At 39.8% G+C, this 11,826-nt stretch overlaps 1 protein-coding gene across 1 annotated transcript; it reads right to left on the bottom strand.

The window, feature by feature from the left end:
- Nucleotides 1-710: 710 nt before the first annotated feature.
- LOC111234566 (sodium-dependent proline transporter-like) lies at nt 711-11,225 on the bottom strand. Its single transcript, XM_022762715.1, has 14 exons — nt 10,983-11,225; nt 9,298-9,535; nt 8,661-8,792; nt 7,755-7,959; nt 6,095-6,233; nt 5,848-5,982; nt 5,606-5,709; nt 5,392-5,516; nt 5,048-5,160; nt 4,812-4,949; nt 4,611-4,710; nt 4,189-4,307; nt 2,742-2,915; nt 711-2,585 (listed from the first exon to the last, which is right to left on the bottom strand). Exons 1-14 carry the CDS (start codon nt 11,046-11,048, stop codon nt 2,415-2,417), a joined length of 1,959 nt encoding a protein of 652 aa, XP_022618436.1. The 5' UTR covers nt 11,049-11,225; the 3' UTR covers nt 711-2,414.
- Nucleotides 11,226-11,826: the final 601 nt, after the last annotated feature.

The raw sequence follows: 11,826 nt of genomic DNA on the forward strand, positions 1-11,826 counted from the left end.
AAAGTAGACGACTCATCATTTCAGCCAATGTAATGTAATTATACAGTTATTACAGTGATGTAGATCGTGCATATGTTCACTTTGTTCACCTTGTTTCACAAATTACTATGCACTGACGTCTTTACCTTTTAACCTACCAGAGAAACACGCATTTCACTACAGTTATAAAAGCTATAATCTATTCTCTTTGGTCACTAAAAGTTTCTTTAATACGTTTTAGTATGTGATCATGGATTAAATATGCGTAACCAGCACCCTTTTATATGTGCAACCATTGCCCTCCTGAGGTAAGATTCACGTACTGTCATTTAAAATTAGTAGAAAGCTTGAGGAAACTTTGGGTCATGGTCAGATATTTAGAGAACAACCCTTCTGTTGCCTCCATTAAACTATTTAAAATGCAATGGCATATTTTTTGTGTGTATTGGATGAGTCTAACCTCACTGAGCCCGCTCACAGGCTGACTGCCACATCAATGACAACTATGGTCAACAGAAGTTCATTTTACAAAACTAATTTTCCAGAGGAAACTCTCCAAACAAGTAGTTACTGTAAATAAAACTGATGGCTTGGCTGTATATACTCAACCGCAGTTTTAATTGTTTTCCAAAAGACATCTTTGAAAGAAAAATCACCAATAAGTGTAATCGCAAATAATAATAATGATCACAACAAAAGCAATGAATGTGAAGACATTAAGACATCGATAATATTTAATCATTATGCACAGCAATACATAAGAGAATGGCAACAAGGTTTACAAAGGCAAAAAAGATGAGGTTTATGACATGACATACACTCCTAAAACAAACGATAATAAAATGTTTTTACTCAATGGTTTCAAAGTGATCCTACTTGAAAGATGCTTTGATCACCCCTCAATATTAAAACACAAAATGTAATGTTTCATGTGACTGAAAGGATTTAATAATGCAAACACTGCAGATTTGGTAGAAAATTTACATATTTGCAACATGTACTCAAGAGTGAGCACATATGCCCTTGAAAACGATGGGGAATTTTTATCAGTTACTCCAAATTAAATCTTTGGGAATAGATGACAGTATCAAAACTTCAGGCCTCTGTGAGAGAAGTGCAACTAGTATTATTAACAAATGTTATTAATCTGGGACAGTCTATCTCAGTCAGCCGCTTCAAGAAATTAACAACACATTAATCAGTGACCAGTGTGTCCAGGTGAACTGTCTCATCTGTGGGAGAAATATTTGTAATTCTTTTATGTCCCAGGTTTAACACCATTGAGCTTAACTTACAAAGGGTCTTTTAAAAAATGTATTGATCTTAGTGTCACAAATTAAGCAGTGTGGCCAATTCACCAATAACTAATATCTTATCACACCGATTTTGATGTTTTCTTTAAGCAGGCCCTCAAATCAGAGTAACGAGAAATGCTAGGAAGATTGATTTGATAATAATCATGTCCTCAAGCGGACAATACCTTTAACTGATAAGACCTTACATTTAACCAATGATATATAATGACTTAAGGAGGGATTTCTGCAATTAAATAGCAGGGTGGAAACTTGACATTGAAGGACTGGAAAAGCAAAGTTCCAGTAAACATACAAAACTAGAAACCTACCTGTGTGTAGATACCCACTGATTCCTATCTATTTTTTTTCTAAAAACAACAAATGTTAGCCAGAGACATATACATCCCACGTTAAAGCTTGTCTACGACATTAATGTGGGATGTAGTTGTAAATGTGACATTACCAATTCAGTGTGAGCAACAAAGGAGTGAATTGATTGCTACATTTTTTGCAGATATCTGCAGGAACTGTTCATTTGACATGTAGACAGTCACACAAGAAATCTTAGACATGGACAGTACCTTGAAAAATAGTTCATTTGGCAAGCTATTTTTACATGTATTTATTTATTCTCGCAATAATTATTTTTTTCCTGCAAACGTTCATGTTAAAAAGTAAAATGAATTAAAAGTATTCCTGACTCTGTGAGGCTGTGTCATCAGCACCTTTTACACTGGTGGGCTGATGAATCGTGGTCACCTCTCCAGGTCAATGGTGTGGTGGGTAACAGTTAAGAGTCAAGACATAAACAAAATGTAGTGCCCCAGCCGCTGTTGACTGCTGGAAGAGGAAAATTCATTGTTCTGCACTACTATGACAGTAATTATTATCAGAATTACGCTCATCCAAAAGTAAGACGAGGATAATCCAAACTTTCCTTATATTCTACATAATGTAAAAAAAAGTTAAAAAATACTATTCAATCATACATAATAGTATAAATAAAGCAATTCATCCACACTGCCCTGCAGGACACACAGACACGGCCACCAGAGCCTAGCTGGGGCAAATGACATAATGATAAATTCCTCTTTCTCTTGACAACATATCACTGTGCGTTCATCACTGCTCTCCATGCTGTCACGCCTGGCTTCCCGCCTCCCACGTCATTGCAGTGAAGTCCATGTCTGTGAGCGTGACAGTGAACGGAGCCTCCACTCTCTCCGGCTCCACGCGCTCCTGTACTCTCCCCATGCTGTTCAAATTGTTCACTCTCCAGGAATTCAGAGGTCGAATCGCTTTCTGAAAGCGCTGCGAAAAAGAAGCGAGAGACAGTCATAAAGCTTCCAACAGATATTTAAACAGGCGCAGCAGTGACAGTCAGTTGGAGCTATACTATTTAGTGTGACGGCGGCAGAGGTGTAACCAGACCTCACAGTGACAGAATGACAAAGTGGTGATACTGACGTCTTTCAGTGTTCCAGTTTCCTTGCAGATGGCCACAATGGCCCAGATGAGAATCTGCAGACAGCAGGTCGCACCCATGCACACGCCCAGCGCTTTACCCCACCGTGGGTACACATAGGACCCGTAGTGGAGTGATGTGTTGTACATCTCAATGAAGATGTACGTCAGGATGAACTACAGCAGCAAGAGGAGAGGCGAAGAGTGAACAGATGTTTCATCTTCACAAAAAGCCACAGTGGCAACAGAAAGAGAAAGACTGAGAAGGCCAGCAGAGAAATGCTGCAGGGGGAACTCAGATTGAATGTCAGTTTCTCCTCTTGAATTATTCACTGCTGTTGTGAAAATGTTTTTCAGCACAGTAGGCTACATTTCAAATGAATGATGTTATTTTAGTTTCTTTGACCTTTCTGTAACAGTTGGTAATTTGATTGATCATACTTTCGTCTCCTTCCGTTTCTGATAAACTATTCAGTCATTTACAGGGGTATTTTTAACTCTCTGGGACAGCTCAATGTCTCACCCCTCATCAAATTACCCTTTGAAAGTACAACAATACATGACAATAAACACACCATCGACCTTATTGTAGATGGTAATTCTGCTTCAGGCAACATACAGAGAAGAGTGGCAGAAATAAGAGAGGGAGTGATGTAACATGGATTGTGCAATATATGCATAATATTATTTGTAGTGTATATGATATGTGCTTTAGTTAACAGTGCTGGTAGAGAAGGTCATAGCTGGACATTATGTACTTAGTAATAGTGATAATTCTTAATTTGTCAAAATAATCTTAATAAGAAATGTATATTTTGTTTCTAACCTAACATAATAAATTATTGATAAATTAATCTCAAAAGTAATGTTCCTTATCCCCTCCTAAGCAAACAAGCTCAGTAGTTTTTTTGCGATGCTTTGTAGAGGCTGTACTGATTTGTATCCAGTACTCACATCATGTGATGTGAGGCAGTTTGAAATATTAAAAGAATCAGTAACATAATGGATCAAATAAGTGTGAGAATTGCTAAGAACCAAAAGGAGGGAATTTGCCATTAACCAGTGACCCCTTAAGGAATTTCAGCCACAACAACAGATGAACCAAACTGTCGGACCATATTAAAATCTACACTTGACAAAATATGCTGTCCTACTCTTTCATTGTAGCAACAAAGTAAAGATTTTCATTGCTTCTGTGTAAGGTGCTATAAGAGAAGACAAACCCATTTTTTTCACTTTTTAAATGGCTCTAATGGCCAACAGCGTCCACCAGTGCCTTACTTCACCACCATAAAACCTATAAATGTCAGTGCATTTAGACTTTAGAAAAGACCAACTAACACGATAGGCCAGTTAGTTCACATAATACTAATAACAGATGACCGATGCTGATGTCAGATTGTAGCTGCATCTACCAGTAACAGATGTCAAAACTACCATGTCTACTCACCAGCAGAAGAAACGGAGTGAAGAAAACCCAACACGCTTTGAAGTAGAGCAGAACTTTGCTGCACCAGGGAGGGCAGTGGCGGATCATATCAATAATGTCTTGACAAAACTGGTTGACCCCTAATAAGAAAGGTTCATTAAGAGATGCATTTTAGGAACCCTGGAAAAGATACTGGGACAGGATAACATAACAGAAAATGTGTTCAATTTATCATTAAGAACATAATGGAGACATGATGTGATATACAGCAGCTAAAAAACTGCTTGATGTCAGTGCAGTTTTAAAATAGAAACTGGATTTGCTCTGTAGCCTTCACAACACAGCAAGTCAAGTTTCTCCTCTTTTACAACGTGCTAAACATCATGTGTCCTGGATGACTCAGACTCATATAGAGGAGTGATGTTGTGTTAGAGATGGGCTACCATAGAAGAAGGAGATGCCAATGCACATGAAGAGGGTGATGATGATGAGGCCGAAACTAGTGCTGAAGGAGTCAATGAGAGTGAACCAGTAAATCCCTCCCTATGAAGACATAGACAGCATGGGAAATGTGAGTCTGATCACAGAGAAGATGCATTTGCTACACTTTTTCACTTACTACAGTTCATCAAAAACACACTCACATCAGTCACTAACAAGAGACCCAAAAGGTAGAAGCAAAGACACAGCGTGCCCAGGAACAAGGACTTGTGCAGCGTGTTTTGTCTGAGCTGTGGAAACTCGTCCAGCACAGCAGTGGTGATGCCCTCCATGTTGCCAAACTGTGAGGCAGCAGAGCAGAAGATATACTGTACAATGCTGAGGTGGATTGTATTTTTGCCAGTATCAAACATACAGTTGATAAAGTCTGCAGCCTTACCAGTGTATCAATCCCCAGCATAAAGAGCATGAGGAAGAACAGGATGGACCAGAACACTGAGCCTGGCAGTAGAGCAAGGGCTTCTGGGTAAGCAACAAAGGCCAAACCAGGACCTGAAGCAAAAAAAAAAAAAAGAAATACATGTAGGTCATTTAGTATAACATGCAAGTTTAAAGTTTGGTAGTAGTAGTAGTCAGTAAGAAAGACTAGAATAAATTCAGATGTGAATATTTTTATAAAGAAGTACACAAAAATACACACATAAGCCATAATACACAAATGAAATGAAATGACAACTACACGCAAGTGAGACTTTTATTGTATTAATCGGTCAAAGTAACTACCTGTATCTGCCACCTCTCCAACAGGCACTCCCTTCCTCCATGCCATGTGACCCAGGATTGAGAATATAGCAAATCCTGAAAAGAAGCTGGTGCTGCAGTTTCCTGTTGTGATAATCAGAGTGTCCCTGAAATCAAAAGAGCCATGATTAAGAGACTGAAGCTATCATGACTGCAGCAAGAGAGCAAATGTTGGAGCACAGTTCCCCAAACTCACCTGATCACGTTGTTGTCAAACTTATTGTAAGAGGCCATAGAAAGCAACCCTCCAACTCCAATGCCTAAGGAGTAGAAAATCTGTGAGGCTGCGTCATTCCACACCTGCAATGTTCAGACAGAAATATGCTTTAAACAATGACAATATCTGCTGTTATTTATATATATTTATATAGCAGCAACAAAGCATTGAGTTCACACACTCCTCAACCTCATATGTGCTACTCTACCATCAAGAAGTACCTGTGCATTAGCTAATCGGTTCCAGTCTGGTGTGAGGTAGAAAGCAACACCTTGAAGAGAGCCCTCCAGTGTAGCACCTCTGATGATCAGAACGATGAGCACAAAATATGGGAAGGTGGCTGTGACATAAACCACCTGAAGACCCAGACAACATAGACAAGTTTTAGGCCGGCAAGTTATGGCAGCAAAGGGCAGGATTGTATGTGTGTGTATGTGAGTTGACAATAACAACATTGTGTTGATTCACCTTGCCAGAGCTGCGGATGCCCTTGAGCATACACAGGAATATGATGATCCAGGAGGCCAGGAGGCACAGGGCCAGGGGCCACCGGACACGGCCCGGGTCATGAAGGCCCTCACTGTTTACTACCCCCAGCACTCGCTCACTGCAAGAAAACACAAGTCAAATACAAACATATATTACAGCACACCTATTACCACACCTATTGCCATACTTAATACACATTCACTGACACAAAATAAACAAAGTGCAGTTGTTAGGCTGGATTAATAAGTGACTATGAAGACATTTGTCTGAGGAAGGAGGCCATTATTCATACTGTTGAGTTCAAATAAGTTTCTTCAATGTTTACCAGCACTAAAAATCATGGGCAATATTGTAGTCCAGTGCTATAAGTGCTCTGAGAGAATAGCACTAAAGAAGAAGGAGGATAATCTAAGTAATATTTTCTTATTTTATCCTTATCTATAAATATTCACACATCATGTGCTGTGACACAAGGATAATCAGAGCTGCTAAAAGCCTTCATAATGTATAATTATAATACAAGGTATAATGTAATATACAATGTATTACCAATCATAGGGCATTACACATATGATTATAATACTTCACAATATAAAAAATGGCCAATGCTAATAGCTTTATCCATTTTTAGGCTGTAAAGTCAAATGAACATCGTGCTCTCTGTAATCATAACAGTTAAAGAGTGTGGTTGTCACATGCCCTAACATCGTACCACAGCTCACTTTCTGCTTTAAGGCAACGGTGTAGTGACAGCCACAGTGTGGTGTTTTGGATTAGCAGTTACACCATTTTCTTTTGTTCATGTTTTTTCTCTAAATTACTAACACTTTATCATCTAGACATGAAGCTTGGTATTTATGCCATTATAAGCATTAATCTGTGTTGGTCCTGAAGTCCCAATATTTTCAGTAGGAATGTTCTTCCCAAAATGGTTTTTTCTCTTTTTTTTTTAATCTCTTTGTATTTCTTCTCCTCTAAAAGTCCACCATGCCCTTTTTTGAAAGTAGGCTCTGGTAATAGGGTCAACAAACAGTCAGTTATATCTGGCCTTAGACCGTACCTTTTGGTTTGTTTGCTGTACATAAATAAACCCCTACTTTCACTCGAAGCAGACAGTAAGCTGTCATCATGGCACTATGGCTGACCATGACAACTCTTTCACCATGTTCACAGCACCATACAACCTTTCATGCAAGATTTATTCTGAGAACTGAGGAATAACCGTGATACTTTACTTATTAAGTATTATAACCATCATGCCTTACAACTGCTGTTATAAAACATCATAATGGTTGATATTTGCAAGTTTAAAGTCTTATGTATTGTGCAGGTGTTATACAGGATAATACATCATATTTACAGGAATCAACAGTAAGGTGTGGCCATAAGGTTCCTGGTCGTGTTATCTGAAAAGGTGACAGTTTTAGTCCAGTAACTGTAAACAATACCGGTGCTTGTTGAAAAAAGTCGCAAAATGTATTTACACAAGGTTTGAGTTTACTGCCAGAGTCTAAAGAAGCCCAAGGTAATAAAACAGCCTGTATACATTGGCAAAGCAGGTTTGATTTCTTCAAATATGAGAGGTGGTGAGTGATTGTGTAAAAAAAAAAAAAAAAACAAACCAAAAAAAAACACTTACTTCCAGAAGATTTCTGTGGGGCTGAGGGTTTTACCAGTGGAGCTATTCCCAGTGCTGTTACAGATACCTGCATTAGCTATAGCATCACAGGACCAGGGCAGAGGGCTCTGGAAGGAGCTGCCCAGGTAGTAAAACGTCCACGCTATGATGACGTTATAGTAGAGACACACCAGCGTGGACACACAGAGCATCCCAATGCCAATACCTGCAAGAAATTACAAAAGAAAGGCCTTGAGTATCTCAGAAAAACAAACTATTGTGTCGGGCATTGTATATAAGTTGGATTGATTTAATGTAGATGTAGCTATGAACCCCCTTGTTCTACTTGCAGAAACAATCCTTAAATATACCTCGGAGTGTATCGTCTAAATTACAGCATTCAAGACATTGGATATTGCAGACCTTATTAATTTTCTTTTGTCACACTTGGAAGCCTCTCTCTTAATTCAACGTGCCAGGTTGCTGATCATTTTAAATTTAAAATACAAAACTAACTATTTTTGGGCTTGAAGAAAGTTCCTGCAGGTCTCTTTCTCTGATGTTTATATTTAGCAGCTGAGTTGTTTAGGATTGGCCTCATGACGCACAGACAGTGATGAGGTGGCAATCTGATGTGAGTCAGCAAGTTATTTTCCTGGACTATTAGTCTGGATTGACTGGTAATACCGCCATTTTGAGATCCGTTCATGCAAATCATTACAGTGCGGTTCAGACTGGATGCTCAAGATTCCTAGAGAATTAAGACAGTGCTGTGATCAGAGTATAGCTGTGATTGAGTATAAACTAACGATAAATTACCACACTGCCATGATCATCTCTAAAAGTTTCCAAGATTGTGACACTGGCTCACAATGTATGTGAGTGTGTAGTTACTGGGCTAAGAAGCCTGAGAGAACGGCTCATTACCTTTGAGTAGAGGGCAGCATTTCCACACAGTGATGGGGCCAGCCGCTCCATACTGGCCTAAACTCAGCTCCATGAGAAACAGTGGAACACCCGTAACAAAGAGCATAATGAAGTAGGGGATGAGAAACACGCCTGTGAATATTAGAAATAGGTCAGTGTGAGGAAAGGGTGGTGCTGGGAGAGACATCCAAAGTATTGATTTGGTTTGTTCAGCTTGAAGCAGACAGCCTGTGGAGGCAGGTTAGCGTCTGTCTACTGTAGGTGGCAGCTTCACAGACATTATTCTGCTTTACTGCTCCAACATGTTTGATTTCAGATGAAGACGCACAGTATTTCAGGCTGGGTTAAACAGGCAGACCACATGTCTGGTGTGTAATCAAGGAAGAAAACACTGTCTCTACTTATAGGATTAGTAAATGCTTTGTGTTCTAGCTCCAAGTACCAAGGCTACCATGGAGAGCTCTGGGCTGAGTGTGCAAATCAAGCCAGCACGATTAGCAGGACAGCACACACCCAAGGGCAGGGCACAGAGCGTCTCTTGCCCAAATGAGTGTGACAAATTATTACAGACATACCACCTGGCATTTAAAGCATTCGATACTTGACAGGGAAACGGACATGCTCATAAACTGCTCACCTCCTCCATTGCGGTAACAAAGATAGGGGAACCGCCACACGTTCCCCAGTCCCACACAGTATCCAATACAGGAGAGCAGGAACTCATACTTCCCTCCCCACTGCTCCCTCGGGACAGCTGGGGTTGGAGTGGGTGCAGGACTTGGAGGTCTGGATTCAAACTGTGACTGCAGCACAGGTGTAGCTGTCGGGTTGTGGCCATTTTGAGAAACGGTATATCCGTTCAAATGTCCTGAATTCTAGAAAAAAAAAGGACATTGTTAACGCAGTGAAATCAGAGAGGCAATATTCAGTAATACAGATATCAGTGCAAATCTGTAATTGATAGTTTTCTTTGTTTTTTCATGATAAGGTTGTCTAAAATGTTTCTACGTACTGCAAAAATGATACGATCTAGTTACAGCTCAGATGTGCTGTAGGTGATCTTTTATTTCAACTGTAAAACAAGCTTTGTGTGAGATCTACCCTGTCGATTGATCTAACTCATGAGATGTTCAAAACTATCAACTGGACTATTCATTCTTTCTTCTCTCCTGCAGGCAATCCATCTCTAAACAAGAGAGGAACTGTTTTCTCATGTCAGGTTACAGGGAGGAAGTCTGATTAAGATAACAGCTTCTGCTTTATGTGCTGTTACTGTCATTGTTATATGTTTAAACGTTAATAATCTATCAGTGACGCAAATACAATTAGCATACATTCATCAAATTTATGTTGAAGTTTTAAGCCATCCAAAATATAATGTCTCTGAGATTTCTTACACCAGGTTTCATTTACACAAGGGAAACATATGTTAATATGTTAACAGGCATAGAGACATTGATGTAGGAACTAGGAAGTTGAGGTACTGCACAATGTAACTCTTTTGACAAGAGAAGTAACAGAGGAGTGTGTACAACCAATTGCAGTGCCTGAAGTAAACCAAAAGAAGAGGGCTGAATAAGACTCAATGAATGGCATTAAAGGCTGTCCTAAAATAAGAGTGTTTAATCATCAGCTTCATCATCTCCATCATCATTTAGAAATGTATAACACAAGAGGCAGTACATCTCTACTAACTTATGAGCTTAGACATAGCAGGGGCTAGTAATGTTGCTATTTATGTTTGAAAAATTACTCAGTTATGAAGTATAAAGCTATTAATCAATTATAAAAGTAGTTAACTAATACTTCTCTATCATTTCACAAATCCATTAATCAACTAATTATTCTTAAAAATCTAAAACAAACAAACAAACAAACAAACTTACATTTACTCAAGACTTTTTATGTTTGCACCATATATTACATAAATAAGGCATCGCATAACTATATGGCACAAACCTACACTTCAAATGACAACATCATCACTTTCTGTGATGTCTGTTTCTGTGGTGTAAAACCTTGAGAAAAGTTTGGACAAACACATCTGTTGAGTGACTCGGGCTCTGCTGTCCACAGTGCGTCTGCTCTGGTGCGGCTGAAGACAAACCTGGGAGCTCAGAGCAATGTGGACGGACAGGTTAGACTGCTTCACCCCAACAAGTTTTATCTTTCCATTTAACTTTCTTTCCCCGGTAGGAGAAATTAAATCGCCCGTAAACGGCTTCCACGTTGGTTAGAGAGACTAACCTAATTCCTAAACCCACACAGAGATATGTCTGTTGTGGTTTCAGCGGTTAAAGAGCCCAAAACCTCCGCTCATACCTGCGATGTGTTTGTACTGGCTACAGTGGGGCTCCCGGGTGCTGCTTTGCCGCTGTCGTCCTGCATTTCCCCGCGGCAGAGGTGGCGCTTCGCTATTTGATTTATCGCTCGGTAGTCCACATTTTTAGAGGGAAAAGTCCTCTTGGAAGTACAGCACTTTGGTGTAGTTTTAGCGGCCGGTAAAGAGCAACCGTCGGTCGGCGTTAAAGGAGTGTGACACCGCAGGGAGGCATCAGCGATGACGATAAGGAAACAGGCCGGTGAAGCGCAGGGAGGCAGGGCGCAGGTGCGGCAGAGACACGGAGGAGGACAAGACACCTCCTCCTAACCTGCGGTTTTTTTTTTCAGATGAAGTCAGGGTTGATTCAAGGATGTTTTGAGAGGGGCAATTCAAGGGCAGCTAACCTCGGAGGGGGGGGGCAACTTGATCATTTATTATCAGGAAAAAAAAGCTTTTTTAAAGGGGCTGTAGCCAAACTATTCACGTTATTGTGAAAATAATATGTGAAATGTTTTGTTTCACCAAAAAGGTCTGTGTACCATGTGGATAAAGTTGCATCTCAAAAATTATTTGAGGTTATGCACAGGTAGGACATTACCTAAAACATGATTACTGAAGAATGAAAGTTCATTTTGACTTTGGTAATAAGACAAACAAGTGATTAAACTTAAGCTGAAATGCTATTTTGGTTTCATCTGGGAAATATGCTTACAAGACTGGGGTTTCAGTGCAAAATGTAGCGGTTTCACATGCTGGTGTGAACAGTCCGTTCTGTGCATTAAGTGTGGTGCTGAAAGCAGGGGCAATTACCTTAGCTTAGCATAAAGACTGCAAGCAGGGGGT

The sequence above is a fragment of the Seriola dumerili genome, unplaced genomic scaffold, assembly GCF_002260705.1.
Source record: "Seriola dumerili isolate Sdu_G_001 unplaced genomic scaffold, Sdu_1.0 BDQW01000449.1, whole genome shotgun sequence".
NCBI classification, from domain to species: Eukaryota; Metazoa; Chordata; class Actinopteri; order Carangiformes; family Carangidae; genus Seriola; species Seriola dumerili.